This window comes from Gadus macrocephalus, chromosome 5 (genome assembly GCF_031168955.1).
Source record: "Gadus macrocephalus chromosome 5, ASM3116895v1".
In the NCBI taxonomy this organism is placed as follows: Eukaryota; Metazoa; Chordata; class Actinopteri; order Gadiformes; family Gadidae; genus Gadus; species Gadus macrocephalus.
This window is the reverse complement of record NC_082386.1, coordinates 8,723,394-8,740,224: the sequence shown is the minus strand read 5'-3', so window position 1 is coordinate 8,740,224 and position 16,831 is coordinate 8,723,394. Positions and strand designations below refer to the sequence as shown.

Here is a 16,831-nt window from a genome sequence, read left to right as displayed (position 1 = left end):
CAGTTGGAATACTTCTAAGCTATGATCCTAAACAACGATGATGGGTTTCATTTAAACTGGCCTTAGGTTGAGCCTCCACTGACACTAGCTTGGCTGTAGTGCAATTGTTTTTACTTAAGTTTTGCTCAGCTGATAATGTTCAACGTTAAGTTCTCAATCCTTTAGTACTTGTAGTAGGTAATTGTGCTTATTCATATGCTTGCATCCAATAATTTAAAATAAACAACATGGCATGGATTGTTATGTTATTATTACACAGCTCTTCTCAATGCTGTGGAACGCTCCGTTCACTTGCATGGGCCTTCACAACTTCCGGCGGTGAATTATTTTTTGATAATTCACCGTTGCTAAGCATATAATGACCGCTGTCAAGGAAAGTGAATTTTTTGCCTCTATTGACGTCTTCGGTATCACTCCGCAAATAGTCTGTTAACTTATCAACCCCAACGTATTCGGTTGCTAAGCGACGCCAACGTCTTTGGCGGACTATTTCTCTGCTGATCAACACTATGAATGCTGGTAACAAATTGATTGTAAAAAGACACACCATCTGAGTTAATTTTTTTTCGTTCTGACAAGTCTGTAATAAGCGGAATAATGTATAGAACGTCGCCGGTCATTATCGAAAATAAGCCCCTTCAGTCCGAAGCAAGACACCTCCGCTTCGCGTCGGTTTCCTGTTCTCCGTCTGGGCTGATTTTCCCCATATGACCGGCGTTCTATCCATTATCCCTTGCATATGATCTCTGTGTACTTGAGACCAAACGGCTTGCCATTCTCCGAAAGATGTATTGATTCCTGTATAAATAGAAACTTCCAGGGGATTTTGAATTGGGTGTTACTTGTAACATAACCCAGTGGGTTCTGCTTTCACTTCAGCTTTCTACAGTTGTGGGTAAAACCAGGTCCTCTGGTTCAACATGAGAGGTCACGACCCCTGACAAACCTGGGTGCCGGTGTGGCTGTAGTTACCGTACATTGAGAAATGCTCTGGGATGGATAGGTCCAGCTGTACATGTTATATACAGTACATGTTCTTTTTTATGCAGCAGTTTTTATTTTAAATATTGGATAACTTCATGTGTACATTACTTTCGTTTCATAAATGGAGTAACTTTTAATCCAGATACACAACTTATGCATGTCAGCAATTAATGAATAAGGAAGTATATTATGAGAACTGCTCGGAAATACTGTGGGAAGCCATTCTCTAGTAGTACTTAGACAGGCTGACTGGTAACCATCAGTTTCGTAATTGTGTAACTGGGTGTCGGGTCATGTTTTTCTCCAAAATAATGTGTGCACAATTTAAACATGCGTTATGGTACTCTTATTTGTCTAGCAAAAATAATGTTTTAAACATAATGCAGGGCAAGACTTAATGTACTCTTAACTGTGGAGCTTGATGCTGGTTTTATGTTAAGTTCTTCTATGTGATGTCTTCAATTGAATGCAGAAGGATGGACAACTTGTTATTTTGGCCAAAATCTAGTATAGAATTGTCAGTTTTTACATATACTTATATACATCTACTTAGTTGATTTTCCATTTGCTTCACTACTCCGACACAACATAGCGGATGCTCATGGTAGTGTGTGTTTGTGATTACTGAATAGATAAAGGGAGTCTTCTCGAGTACAAGCTACTTTTATTTTTGTCTGTGCAATGGGCCTCTTTGGTATTCTGTGTCTAAGGGCCCATAGACTTCGCCTGAGTCTATAAAAAAGCAAGCCTTTCCGCATTTTGTTGCCTTAGCATACGCGTGTTACGTTCCAACCCACTGTGCACAAGTTGTTGATGTTCTCCATCTCCACTGAATGTTAAATGGACCCTCTTATTGTTATGATTATTTGTCTCATTGATACAATTACTGTACTGATTTGTTTTCAGCCTGTCCTTTTACCCCATCTACTGGCGGCTGAATGGTCTAGCATTATGATGTGGTGTCTTTATAGACTGGGCCTGTTAGCACGCATGTGGGGAGGAGATGTCTAGTTCAACCCATCATAATGATTGCTCTTATTACCAAGCACGTATTTCTTAAGTGGCCGATAGCCTTTGGAATGTGAATGGTCACCACTCATGGTCAAATAACACTGTTTCAATTAAGCACTCCTCCAGAACTCGTAGGTATAGCCTGTTTAAAGAAACCATAGTAGTTTGGCTCAATTGAATAATATGCAAATATGCAGAGCCGTACAGCAGATAGTAATATAATTTTTCATTACTTTTTCACATCGTGTTGGCTATAATATCCCATTTTACATCCAATGAAACACTCATTAAGATTTAATATGTATTCTTCCAAACTTCCGAGCAATGCATTGCCAAGCCAAGTTGAATCGGTTAATGACACCAAAACTCCTCTCTATCAGAAGTACGCCTAGTTGGGTATTAATTAAGAGCTGATGAAATTATGTGGTTGGAAACATGACAGGAATATGTATCTAGAATCCATACAAATTAAGGCAATTCATAGATTAGTGTAAGAGGTAGTTTTTTGTGTATCCTGTGCTATATAAAAAAGTCGTGAAATTACACAACCACCTGTGGTAAAATATCCTAATCCTCTGTATGTTGATTCTTTGAAAGTCTCACTACGGCTCTGTGATGAAGAAAGTCTGTTTCTACAATGCTTCCATGAGTTGATGCTGCGTTGCTTGCTGACATCAATGTGTTCTACTCTTTCAGTTTTACAAGCATGTTGTGCAGAGCGTGGAGAAGTTCGTACAGAAGGTAAGCATTAGTACAAAAGACACAACTCATGTTGACTACAAGTGGAATTAATTAGTTAGTTAGGTTCTTTAATGTCCCCATGGGGATAATTGTTTTCACACAGTCAAGTTGGTTTCAGGGCAGCATACATTTAAAAAGGCACAACACTGTGTAGCAACCGTGTGCAACACACAGATAACAAATAAACTCTCTTCCCACATATACAACAGATAACAGATAAACCCTCTCCCCACAGATACAACTGAAAAACATATAAAAACATATAGACGGCAGTGATCATGACATCCATCCATGAACCCTCACATGACGGATAAAAAAACCCTCCAACCACAGAAAAACATGTTGACAGGAATAAACATGACCTGGACCTCGTAGTACATACACAGCTAGTAACTAGGAACTGGAATGCAAACGTTTACCCAATTGGGGAATTACAAACTGCCCTGCGTTAAACACTAGCCTAACTAAAACAAGTGTGCTGGTTGATTGACTGGTTTAAGCAGCCTCACCTGCTGTTATCTTTTCCACAACCTGGTGCGCAAAATGAAAGAGACCCACAAAAAGAGTGCTCCAGTACTCGCTGAGAGTTGGACCTTGTATTAGATATATGATTTTTTGGAGGGTATTTCTTGCACCCCTACTTTAGAGTTTTTAATCTAACCACACAACAAATAATCATGAGACTTTTCTGTGAACTGTTATTAACCCGAGATGTACTGGTAGTCAAAAATGTATATTTACATTGCAACTGTAGCATATTCCAATGCCGTCTCCCCCTGTGGTTCCACATCAACAGTGCAAACCAGAATACAAGGTGCCCGGGCTGTACGTTATCGACTCCATTGTCAGACAGTCGCGGCACCAGTTTGGCATGGAGAAGGACGTGTTCGCCCCGCGCTTCAGCAAGAACATCATCGGCACCTTCCAGCACCTTTACCGCTGTCCCTCGGATGACAAGGTGTGCGACGCATATAACACTGTTAGGTTTCGTTTCAAGTGTGCCAATGGTATGAAGGTATTATTGTAGCAAAAGTCTTTAGCACCTGTAACTGCAGAATTTGAATGCGTACACTAAAGTCACAGTAAATTTGAAGTCGTATATATTTATTTTGCATGTGTACTCTAAAGTCACAAATGTGTAACAGTACATTTGTAGTCGTAAAAAAAATATACATTTTTTTTTATACCATTGTAAACACAAAATAGGGTCTACGAGTACGCTAATCTGTGTTACAGGTGCACAAATCCTTTTGCTACAATTATTGCAGCGCAGTTGGTGCAAAACACATTCGCACACCCGTGTTTCATAATCTGAGAACATGCCCAAAAGGTGTGCATTCGTAAACCCAAATTTGAACAAATGCATCAGAAGTTGCACATCTGTGAACGCTATGTTAATTCAGCATTTTAATGAGCGAGCACAAAACCATTTTACAACTGCTCGAATCTGCTCCTGCAAGTCTCAGCTGTGGGGTTTTTTGCAGGTTGTTTTGCAACACCCCTAGGTGGTAAATGTGTAGCAAAAGTATTCGTATCCGTAGATGACAGAGCGTCCGTGAGCGGGACAAAATAGTCCCGCCCATAATTTCCTAATCCAATGAAAATCGCCGGCAGGGATGCATTTCTCAAATTACAGTGACGGCTGGTGGTGATTTTGGGTGGGTGGGCTAAAGAATGCATTACATTTATCAATACTTCACAGGGGTCCAGACGCCATGAGGTCACCTTTATATCTCTGTTCATAACTTTCATATAATGTGAATGATTTTTAAACAAGATTAAGGTGTAGAGAAAGGCATTTCTTTATTTGAAGCACAATTATAAATAAAAAGAAAAATAAGGTGCTTCACTGAGCTGAAATTGAACATTTCGAACTAAACCATTAAGCAAAATAAAACTTTTTTTGTGCTTAAAGTATTACACAATTAAAATGTTGACTGGTCTCCCTTTGCGCAAAATGCGGCTGTAGACGATCACACACTCTTTGGTAGAGACGTCTGTGTCGCCGTCAATCATGAAGGACATGTAGGGGTCCTTTTACATTATGTCATTTTACATTAGGCCTATGTAAAATGAAATGACTTAGTTCAAGGGAATTCTCCCCAAAGTATTGCATTAACATTTCTGAATTTATGTTATGGCGACCATTAAAATACATTCAAGGACATTTGCGGCATGTTAATGAAATACTTTGGGGGGAATTCACTTGAACTGAGTCATTTCATTTAACATAATGTAGGATACCCATCTCCGTTCAGTAGGACGCCCTCTTCACTTCTCCAGAAATAAACGTATCCCGTGCTGAGTATGCTGCGATCTTTATAGCTCCATGGCTGGCACGGGGTGGGTGGGTCCCAGTGTAATTTGAGAAATGCATCCCTGCCGGCGATTTTCATTGGATTAGGAAATTATGGGCGGGACTATTTTGTCCCGCTCACGGACGCTCTGTCATCTACGGATACGAATACTTTTGCTACACATTTACCACCTAGGGGTGTTGCAAAACAACCTGCAAAAAAAAACACAGCTGAGACTTGCAGGAGCAGATTCGAGCAGTTGTAAAATGGTTTTGTGCTCGCTCATTAAAATGCTGAATTAACATAGCGTTCACAGATGTGCAACTTCTGATGCATTTGTTCAAATTTGGGTTTACGAATGCACACCTTTTGGGCATGTTCTCAGATTATGAAACACGGGTGTGCGAATGTGTTTTGCACCAACTGCGCTGCAATAATTGTAGCAAAAGGATTTGTGCACCTGTAACACAGATTAGCGTACTCGTAGACCCTATTTTGTGTTTACAATGGTATAAAAAATATTTATATTTTTTTTACGACTACAAATGTACTGTTACACATTTGTGACTTTAGAGTACACATGCAAAATAAATATATACGACTTCAAATTTACTGTGACTTTAGTGTACGCATTCAAATTCTGCAGTTACAGGTGCTAAAGACTTTTGCTACAATAATACCTTCATACAATGGCCCCACCATGTTGTTTTCAGTCAGCTTCCTGGTGTTGTTTTTGTGGTTGATGTATTGTTGATTGAAACGCATTTCTAACCAGCCCACGTCTCTTTGCTTGTGTCTCCAGAGTAAGATAGTGCGAGTCCTCAACCTGTGGCAGAAGAATGCCGTGTTCAAGAGCGACATCATCCAGCCCCTGTTGGACATGGCGGCAGGGCTGCCCCCGCCCAGCGTCACCCCGGTCATGGCCAGCAGCACGGCGCCGGCCAACAACGCCACACCCGGTCAGTCCGGACGCGCACACGACAACGGCCTCCTTACCGCCCACCTACGTGTTGATTGGTTTAATGTTTAGCATGTAACAACGGTATAACGCACACAAGCGTGTCACATGTATATTGATATACTCCCTCCCTCTCTGGTTGTGTGCAGGTACCCCAGCCACCCCGGCCACCCCCGCCAACATAGTCCAGGGTCTGCCGGACTGGGCCTCTCAGATCTCCAACACAGACACCGTGGCTGCCGTCGCCCAGATCCTCCAGAGTCCCCAGGGACAACAGGTTAGAACAGAACCACAACCCTCCAGCACCCTCTTCTGGAATACTCTGTGCCTACCTTACAGTCATTTCTTCCCCTGTACTTGAATGTTTAGATCTTTCTGTCGTTGCTATATATATATATATATATATATATATATACTCTTTTTCCGTCGGTATTGCTGTTATGCACCCAAGTTGTTATACATATACAGTAATTATGAACTATGGTTGAAACTATTGTGGTTGCGGTTGTCGTGCAGCTGCAGCAGCTGGTGCAGAGTCTGCAGATGCAGCAGCAGAAGCCCCAGCCGTCCCTGCTGCAGGCGCTCGACGCGGGCCTGGTGGTCCAGCTGCAGGCGCTCACGGCCCAGCTCACGGCCGCCGCCACCGCCAACAGCCTCAACCCCCTGGAGCAGAGGGTGACTTCTTTTAACAAGGTAAGCGTACTGATGTTGTTTGGCATTTAACGCCGTTTGGAATTATCAGCATGAATATGTACCGTCGTGAAACGTAACATTTGATGTCGTCTTTTCCGTCTTAGAAACTTTTGGGCCAGTTCGACTTCGGGAATGACTCGGACCGCAGTGAAGATTCCAAAAAGGACACTTCATCTCAGATGTGAGGACAAGCTCTAGTCCCAGTCACATAATAAATCCATTGATCAATGAATTAATATGTGGTCACTGACGGGATCTCCTATTAACTACGTGTTGACCGCTCTGGGGGCGGCTCTTTGCAGGCCCATGGTGTCGGACTCCATCAACAACTCCCTGTTCCATCAGCTGGCCGAGCAGCTGCAGCAGCAGAACCTGGAGCAGTTCCAGAAACAGCTAATGGAGCACCAGCAGAAGGTGGGTCCTGGTCCGATCGACACCCCTCACACAGAGTGCCCCACAGTGCGTGCCGCACTTGGCTCCTCTAGGCGTAGTCTTCTTTATGAGGGCAGGTTGCGATGCTTCGTTCGCAGTATAACGGTTCTCGTTGTCTCTCCTCCTCGGAAGTCCATGAGCATGGAGCCGCAGGACTCCATCTTTGGGCCGGAGAACCCGGTGCCTTCTGTCCAGAGCACTAGCCAGCCACAGCTCCCCGAGGCAGAGAAACTAGACGACTCCATGGACAACCAGCAACAGGTACCAAAAGACTTGAATCACTTATTGGTTTTGTATCGGTAATAGTTGGTCTTGTACTATGTATACTGTCAATCATGCGGCGTGCTGCCATTGATTGGTGGCGTCCTATCGGCCTGGCGAGTGTGTTGAAGTGTGTTATCACGCGGTGATTGCAGGACATGGACATGGATCTGGACGAGGGCCCAGATGGAATGGAGGAGGAGCTCTTTGAGACGGAAGAGAAGAAGGCTGCGAGCACTCGCTCCAGGACGCGCTCCCGGTCACGCTCCAGGTCAGAGTCTCTCTCGTTCGCACTCTTTCATCTGGACTATCTTCAAACGAGGCCTGCCCCTAACTGGGACACCAAAGGCTCGGCCGTACCTTCTGCGTTGCACGTCTGCGGACAGCTGCAGAAGTGCGCTGGTAAAGCTAGTGCGGTACCATTGACACTAGAATTGAGGGTCCGTGTCAGTCTGGTTTCCACGCATGCATGTTCCCCGCTCCCTAGCTCCATGCCCCTTGATGGCACCAGCATACGTGGAAGTATGAATGGGCCCTTGGGTGCTACATTCAATCAGAGCAGTGGGTTTATGCTTTTTGTCGTAACGTGTTCTCCCAGTTTATCCTCCTCAGTCCAATTATGATTCAAATCATTTGATTACATAATAATAAGCTCATGTCTGCCACAGGAAACCTCTGTAAGTCATTTGTAATCTTGTGTCATTTGTAAGCTGCTGCATTTCCATTGATGTGCGTGTTTAAGCTCTGAAGTATATCCACATGATGTAACGTTGGAGGCGTTTGATGTCACCAGGTCTCCAAAGAGGAGGCGCTCTCGCTCGCGCTCCGGCTCTCGGAAACGGAAGCACCGCAAGCGCTCGCGGTCGCGCTCCAGGGACCGCAAGAGGAAGTCGTCTCGCTCCTACTCCAGCGAGAGACGCGCCCGCGAGCGGGAAAAAGAGAGGCAGAAGAAGGGCCTTCCCCCGATACGCTCCAGGACCCTCAGCGGTAGGAGACTTGGCGAGCTGTGTGCACAGACGCCACCGTCTCATTGAGTTTTTATGAATTCCTCATCATGGAAGCAGACAGCCTTTCACATTAACTTCTGAAAATGTACTAATTTTCTTGGCATCCGTCATACACAGTGTGCAGCACGACTCTGTGGGTTGGCCAAGTGGACAAGAAGGCCACTCAGCAAGACCTGACCAACCTGTTTGAGGAGTTTGGCCAAATCGAGTCCATCAACGTAAGTCGAGCTCGGCTTCTCTCTCGTAAGCTGCAGTGGTGTTACGTCGCTGACCCCTCTCAGCCTTAAGCCTGGGAGATTCTAAAAACCCCTTAATGAATGTAAAATGTTAACAACATACTCTCTCCCTTCTCCCTGGTCAGATGATCCCCCCCAGAGGCTGTGCCTACATCTGCATGGTCCACCGGCAGGACGCCTACCGCGCCCGCCAGAAGCTCAGCACCGGCTCCTTTAAGATCGGCTCCAAGGTCATCAAGGTACCCTCCAGCCAATCCACTCACTGATGCAATGTTCCCCCTTTCTCATTTCCCATCTTGTGTCCTCGGACAAATTGGATCATCCCAAAACCTGAATGGACTAGTGCCTTTTAAACGATATGATTAGTTTGAGACAAGCAGGTCATACTATCTTATTGTACCTAGTTTTATCCTTTTGTTCTTATTCCGGAGATAAACGCCATTTCGATTTCTCTGTATGTCTTCGGCGTATTTTGCAATTGACAATGAAGTTGACTTTGATGCTGTGGCTGTCCATACAAACACTGTTCTCATCCACTCCTTGTGTGTGTTTGTGGACCAGATTGCCTGGGCGCTGAACAAAGGCGTGAAGCAGGAGTACAAGCAGTTCTGGGACGTGGACCTGGGGGTCACCTACATACCCTGGGAGAAGGTGAAGCTGGACGACCTGGACGACTTCGCAGAGGGCGGCATAATCGACCAGGAGACGGTCGACGATGGTGAGGGAACGCTCCGCACGAGCTCTGGGATTGGTTGAAGCAACTGAAATGCTGGCTGTACGATATGACGCTTTAACGACACTCTGATAAAACATGCAGCCACCGGCTGGCGTTCAATTGTTCTGAGGTAGATTTATTGCCCACTTATAATTAGGGTTGGGTATCGTTTGGGTTTTACCGATACCGGTGCCTACTCGATACTTTTCAAACGGTTCCGGTGCTAAAACGGTTCTCAAACCGGTTCTTAAAAAAACGAAACGGCACACACTTGCATTAAGCAGAAAGTCAGGGGACACTGAGTTGAATGGCAACGGTGTTTGCTAGCCTACTTGATATGCAAGATTTACGGTTGGCATTCAATTACTCGACTTACCCGAAGAGGCTGCTGTGAGTGCTGTGACTGATACATATCTTTTTAAAATTACAAATAATTGTAATTACTCACTGAAAGCAGGCAGGCACGCATCATGGCGCAACATTACTGCCAAAGTCATATTAAGTAATATAACTCATGTGCGCAAGGCAGCCACAGGAGACGCCAACTTTGTTTTCAACCGCTCGGTACCGCGCTGTATTAATTCCCAAGTTTTGAAAAGAAAAAGTATTTGACGCGTATAACGACTCTGTTTTTGATTTGTTTATTTGGTTTTTGAACAGCAAGTTTTGGATGCATGCATCGGCTTTGAGTTTGTTTGTTAATTTAAAAATTACATTCGCTCGCAACACACACACACACACACACACACACACGCACACGTTCATTCACGTTCACCCACTACAACCTGCCGATCTTCAATCAAAACAACATCAAGTAAGCGATGCCACAGCGCGTTGACAAGTCCGTCCCGAGTCTCGAGGCGCCCATAGGCTTTATGGTTTATATGTTTGAAAGCCGTGACACACTCTTTTACCAGTTGGCCTGAAATACCACGCCTCGCAGTCATTGTTTACCGCAACATTGAGAAGGGTCCCGTCTGAAACTGAGTCGCGCAGCGCTGCGTTCCGAACGTTGTGTAATCAAATACACCGGTATGGCGGTAGGCTATATAATAAAATCATATCCATTGAAAATACACACCGTTATTCAGTGAGAACCGGTATAGCGCCCAGCACTGCAAGTTGACGCCGCAATACCATGGGGGCGGGGCAGGGGGCGTTAAAAAACATCAGGCACCGTTATGAGGAACCGAAATGTGCGTTCTTATTCGATCTCGTTACAACCGTTTACGTCGGAACCGGTTCCCTACTGGAACCGAGTTTCGGTGCTCAACCCTACTTATAATGGAACCGATCTTTAAAAAAGCCCTCATCGACACTCATGTTGGAATGAGGTCTGAGATGCATAAACACAGCTGGGCTCTCGAAGCCTACCACAGAAGAGGATGACTGCTTCAGGATTCTCGTTTTGTCAATACAGAGTGGGAGGCGGCCAAGAACGCGGAGCCTGTCAAGGAGCCCCCGAGCCAGGCCGTGAGTGTGGAGCCCGTGGCTGCTCCGATCCAAACCCACGCCGAGACCTACACCCAACAGGTCACCATGATGCCTGTTCAGGTACGGAAAATACACCATTTACCATTTATTTCTGACACTTTAGTTGTCGATCTCACTAGCCTCACATTATATAAGATATAAAATCAGCAAGACAGACTTTCCTCATATGATATGCTTCAATCCCTCCCAACACAATGTGGAAGGTAGACCTATGTTTTCCTCGGCCTAATCCTCGCTGCCAGTTTCAGCGTGTTTAATCTACTGTTGGGCACGCCCCATCCACTTCCTAAAGGCCTTTGCTGTTGACCTGCTAATGGGTCGGCTGAGTGATTGCAGCGCGGTCACACAGATTGTTTGTTCACTGTGGCACTGTAAGTGACTGTTTGTTATAATAAATGTCCTGCTCTCAGGGCGAATGGGTGCTTAAAGTCCTCAAAGGCTCATGCGACCAATTTGTTTATGAACAAGGCCTTTTTTGCTGTTGCGGCATGCACCTTAAGACAAATAAGCTATCCTCCACTCCCTCTTTCAAATCATTGATGCGCTGTACTTAAACCACTGTTCCCAGAGTGGGAGGGGCATGGTGTGATGGGATGGGAGGGGAAGTGGTAACATTTTGTAGTGCGGGGAAAATCGCAGACTTTATAAGAAAAACAATACACTTGTTCAATGAAAGTAATTTGTTGCACACTGGAGCTGTGAACAATCACATCCCCTCCTGACACAATTTAAAAAATATACATCGAGGTTTCATGGTGGTCGTGTCATGAGTCTGCAGGCAGATGGCGCAAACAACGTGCCCACAGCAATGTTACAGCAAATGTTGACTCAATGCCATGGGAGTGAGTGGACGGTCCAGACGGTCCAGAAGAAACCATTTCTTATCTTACGTGCGCTACATTGAGGAAAATTATTAGTTGCTGTTCTGTTGATTTATTCAATGTGGACAAAAGGCTATCTTTTAAATCATTAATTTGATTGCATCATTTAATTTGAAGGTAGTAATACCTGTTTGTTCATCTTGAAACAAATACAATAACATAACCAATATTGACTTATTTTTACCAAAATTAATCACTGATTCCCACTTGTGTCATGTTTCTGTTGGAGCCTGCATTGGCGTGATGATTTGATACTGGATGCTTCCTGTCGCCTCACCACTGAGTCTCATGTCTCACACCTCTGCAGCTGCCAGTGCCCCAAGCTGTTTCCAGTGCAGTGGGCATGGTGCCTCCATCCTTCCCCGTCTCCATGGGGATGCCGCCACCTGGCTATGGACCCCCACCACCCTTCATCCGAGCGGGCTTCAATGCCTCTCAGCCTCCCCCAGGTAAACACTGTCATCTTTGGAAAGAAAGAAACTTATTTTTTCTATGGAGTTGCACTGACTCCACATGACTCCACATAAAAAATGTATTGCGTTAATAATATGGCTGGTTTGTCTTCAATTCCATAGGCTTCATGACTGGAGCTCAGACACCAGGCATGTCCTCAAATACATGTAAGTATTCCCGAATATCGCGTGATAGAAACGGGCATCACGTTGTTGTTCAGCCGGTGAAGCCCATCTTTACTTGTGCCTTTACAGTGCAGTCGTCGATGACCTCCGGCCAGGATAATGTCAAGGACTCTCTGTATGGAGGCATGATCCCCCCCACCAGCAACATCTCAGGCAACTACATGCCCCCGGGCCTCCCCGGTACGGGCGTCTTCAACCCTCTGGGGGTCCCTCAACACAGTGCCAACGACAAAGGACATCAGTCGGCCGACGCCATGGAGTCCGCAGCAGAACTCGCCCTGCAAGGTAGAATAAGAACGCACTACATCTATAAATGCCAAAGGCCATTTATATCCCAGCTGCACTGATTTAAAGTCTTTTGTAATCCGAGGATATTAAGAATGTAGGTGCTAATCATAATCCATTTAATAAGGAGAAAGCAAGTCTGGCAATTATTCATGAGGATGACATTAAATATTGAACTGAATCCTGAATATTGGTGGCCCGAGGTTTGTTTATCAACGTGTTTCGTTCTCCTCCGTTGCCCAGGCATGCAGAACGCGGTGCGCAGCGGAATGGGTTTGTTGGGCATGCACCCGGGCACCCCCCTGGGCCACCCCCTGCACCCCGCGGGCCTGTCCGGACAGCGGATGCCCGGCCTGCTCCCCATGGACATGCGTCCCAACCTCCTGCAGCCCGGGGCGGCCGCCCGCTTCCCCCTGCTGCTGCAGCAGAGCCTGAACCAGCAGGCCAGCAGCATCCTAGAGGCCTCCCTCCAGGCCCAGGCCCGCGCCAGGGCCCCCTTCGCCCAGATGGACCCCTTCGGCAGGGGCCTCAACCCGCCCAGCGACGGCCTGCCCAAGGCCGAGGAGAAGTCCGGGGCTGACGAGGGCAAGGACCAGGACTACCGCTTCCCCCCGCCGGAGAAGCAGAGCACCGGCCTCCTGAGGACCCCTCCCCCGGAGCAGCGCGATGGCCCGGGCAGCGGCGCCGGAGGGGGGGGGGGCGGCGGCGGTGGGAGCGGAGGCCAGGGACCAGGGGGACCCAGGCCCGCCCTGCTCCAGACCCCAGGGACCCCGGGCCCCAGGTCCAGCCTGGTGGGCCGCCTGCAGGCCCTCGCGGGCTTCACCCCAGACAGCCGCTGGGGCCAGACCAGAGGGGACTTTGACGAGCGTGACAGCATGCGGGGTCCCCCCCCGCAGGCCCTGGGAGGCCCGCCGGCCCCCGGAGGGCCCAAGGGCTTCCCGGAGGAACGTCCGAGCCCGGGCCAGAACTTCCCCAGCCGCTTCGAGGGCCGCCCCAGTACACCGGCCGCCGCCGCCGGCTCCGCTGGGAACTCCGGGTCGGCGGGCGCCGCCCAGCCCTGGAGCCGCGGAGCCGCCGTCGCCCCCCCGGCGGCCGCCGCGCCCTTCGAGAGCGACCTTCACCAGGACCTGGACGAACGCCGGCGCCCGTGGGACCGGCAGCGTGACCGAGACGAAAGAGACTTCGACTTCAGGAGGGAGGTGAACGGGAACCGCCACGGCCGCGACAGAGATCGGGAGCGGGACCGGGACAGGGAGAGAGACACCAGAGACACCAGAGACACCCGAGAGAGAGACACCAGAGACCGGGGCCGCGAGCGCCCCAGGGAGCGCGAGCGGGACCGGGACAAAGAGAGGGAGCGTGAGCGCGGGGGGTGGACGCCTCTCTTGCCCCTGCCGACGCCCCTGCTCCCCACCCCGTCCCTCAACCCCAACCTGGCCCTGAACCAGGGCAAGATGCTGGCGCCCCTCAAACTCAACCCCCAGCTCCAGACGAGGTTCCAGTCCATGCTCCTTCCCCAGACTCCTGGCAAGCTGCCTCTGCCCCCGCAGCTCAACCCCTCACTGCTCGGGAGTCCCCCCAAGACACCCCCTCCGGCACTGAACCGGGGCGCCCTGGCCGCACCCCGGGCTGACAGCCCCAGCCCACCTCAGACTCTCTGCCAGGCCAAGTCCCTCGCCCCGGCCCGGTCCCCTCCCCTGGCCCGGTCCCCTTCCCCTCCCCCAGCCCATTCCCCAGCCCCCGCCCATTCCCCACCTCAAGCCCAGTCCCCCGCCCCAGCCCACTCCCCAGCCCAGTCCCCCCCTCCAGCCCAGTCGCCAGCAGAGACCAAGGCCCTGAGCCCGGCCACCGAGGCAGCGCCAGCGTCCCCTAGGCCTGTGACCCCTCAGCCCCAGACCCCTCCGTCTCTACGGTCCCCTACTCCAGATTCGGTCCAGTCGCCCCCGGAGCGAGCGGCCTCCCCTCAGGTAGACTCGCCCCCAGAGGCGTCCTCCCCGCTCGCCATCTCGCCGTACCACTCCCCGGACGCCTGCCTACCAGCCCCCGGCTCCCCCGGTCAGAGCCCCGACTCTCTGGAGGAGCAGGACGAGCCCGGCAGCCCGCCGGCGTCGCCCCCGGGGAGAGCCTCCCCGCCCCAGGCCCGCTGGGCCAACGGGCTCGCCATGGACCCCTTCTGCGTGGCCGACCCCACGCCCGAGGCGTCCCCCGACATCTCGCACCAGGGGGCGCCGTCCCCTTCCCTGTCCCACTCCCCCAACCTCGTCATCTCCCCAGGCGGCCCGCGGTCCAGCCCCGAGGACGCCCCCAGCGACCCGGAGGACGACGACGCCGAGGAGGAAGCGCCGACACCGCCGCCGCCGGAGCAGCAGCAGAAGGGGCCGCTGGCCTCCCCTCAGCACGTAGACAATGAACAGAGTGATGCGGTGGAGGGAGCTGCGAGTCAGCCAGTGCTAGACACTGACACAGACACTGAGGGGACATAATCATCACTCAGTAGGTAAAAGATCATTTTGTAAAGTTGTCTCTTCTTCTCTGCACTCATGTCCAGCAAACCACCCCCCCCCCCCCACCCCCAACCCCCCTCGCCACACGGGACATGGCGGGGGCACGGCACACATCCGTTGTCGTCTCGAGAAACGATAACAATAACAATATTCTATCTCTCACAAATACCTGTGTTTTTAAGTAAACGGCACGCTATTTTAATGGGAGATCATTTTGTATTTTATGCTTCCCCCCTCCCCTCCCCATCTTTTTTAAGTTGTATTGCCACCACATTCATTTTTAGTAATCAACCATTGATGAATTTTAATCATTTTTCAGCCCAAATGTATTAATTGTAATTGGGGCGGCGGCAGTTTGGCCTTCCTATGGAAGAAAGTAAGTAACCCTGGCTTTGGATTGAATTCAGTCCAACCACGATACTTGAAACCACACTGGCTGCCCCCCGTTTCCCCCCTGCTCTTCTTTTTTAAAAACACTGCTGCAAGGTTTTAAATGAGTGCTTTGTGTGCTGCCCTATAATGCTTCCTGTTTCCAAAGCCAAACCAATAGCCTACATTCAGTGATACTGGTACAGCTGCTTTTGAACCGGGGGGAGGGGGAACAAATACACTTAAAAAGATGGAAGCCGATGATCGTTGTGTCTCCCGCAGCTACAAATAAATGTCTTTGATTTGTTTCATATACTTCACCGGATTTTAAAAAGCATAAACCGAACGTGCCCCGTTGGAGGAAAGACATGGGGACATGGATCTCTGGGGGGGGGGGGGGGGTTGTGGATGTTGGGTGCATATTGTTTTAGTTTGAAATAAACCTGCTTTGTTTGTTTAAACACTTGCTTTAGGACTGTATTTTCTGACCCAGGACCAGTGGAAAACTAAGACCCACTTAACAGACTCTCAGTGTTTTGATTTGTCCTTCACTGTTTCGAACAACCCTTGATTATTTGCCGTTTCTGTTGTTGTTGTTGTTGCTCAAATCGCTGCTTGATCCTCCATCCACAAGGCTTGGATGAAACCACGGGATATAGTGCTTAGTTTCAAACCACTCTGGCTTGTTCATCCCCCACCCCGCTCTCTTTCTCTGGGGACGGGGCTGTGCCTTTCATTTGTTTTTGTGTGGAGTTGTAGTGTTCATGACGAAGCCGCCACAGAACTGCTGCGTGATATTGAACTGTTCCAGACCACAGTGTGGACAGACACACCACTGCCCCCTGTCACGTCCCCATCCCTGTCCCCCTCAAAACAACCGGTGTGAACCGTAGCCATTTGTACAGCACTATCCTGTAGTAGAGAACAAGACCGCCTATACTCCATAGCTCTGTGCATGCAGGCCTGCAGCCATGTTTTTAAAAAGCCTTTCTGTCTCCTGAACATTTCACACCGCAAGCTGGTCTTCTGTTGACCCGCTGCGGGCAAACCCTAGTCTGCTGTCCTGTTAGACCAAATGATCACTACAGGAGATGTATTGTTGAATAAAGTATAAAGGTGCAATCGGGACTTTATAATTCCTTACATTTTATTTTACTTGCTTTTCTAATAATGGTGACCGTGCCTGACCGTAAACACATTTCACTAGGACTATAAAACCCCACTGCGGGCTGGGATTCAGATTATTACAGTAATGCCCAGCAAACATTCAGGCTTTGACTACATGCCTCAGGAACAACTGAAGCGAAACAAATGGGTATCCTTAG

At 48.7% G+C, this 16,831-nt stretch overlaps 1 protein-coding gene across 3 annotated transcripts in view; it reads left to right on the top strand.

Annotated features, from left to right (window-relative positions):
* Positions 1-16,628, top strand: part of scaf8 (SR-related CTD-associated factor 8) — a 28,027-nt gene extending 11,399 nt beyond the window's left edge. For 2 of the 3 annotated variants that reach the window (XM_060052019.1, XM_060052020.1), the window contains 18 exons: positions 2,692-2,736; positions 3,533-3,694; positions 5,836-5,992; positions 6,141-6,268; positions 6,508-6,684; positions 6,789-6,865; positions 6,987-7,098; positions 7,249-7,377; positions 7,533-7,648; positions 8,171-8,364; positions 8,502-8,602; positions 8,746-8,859; positions 9,182-9,338; positions 10,756-10,889; positions 12,018-12,159; positions 12,286-12,330; positions 12,418-12,633; positions 12,877-16,628. In XM_060052019.1, coding sequence (XP_059908002.1) covers positions 2,692-2,736; positions 3,533-3,694; positions 5,836-5,992; positions 6,141-6,268; positions 6,508-6,684; positions 6,789-6,865; positions 6,987-7,098; positions 7,249-7,377; positions 7,533-7,648; positions 8,171-8,364; positions 8,502-8,602; positions 8,746-8,859; positions 9,182-9,338; positions 10,756-10,889; positions 12,018-12,159; positions 12,286-12,330; positions 12,418-12,633; positions 12,877-15,116 — 4,446 coding nt within the window. In that variant the 3' untranslated portion in view covers positions 15,117-16,628. Of the gene's footprint in view, positions 1-2,691; positions 2,737-3,532; positions 3,695-5,835; positions 5,993-6,140; positions 6,269-6,507; positions 6,685-6,788; positions 6,866-6,986; positions 7,099-7,248; positions 7,378-7,532; positions 7,649-8,170; positions 8,365-8,501; positions 8,603-8,745; positions 8,860-9,181; positions 9,339-10,755; positions 10,890-12,017; positions 12,160-12,285; positions 12,634-12,876 lie in introns of all 3 variants that reach the window. The other variant, XM_060052018.1, reaches the window with a different exon arrangement.
* Positions 16,629-16,831: the final 203 nt, after the last annotated feature.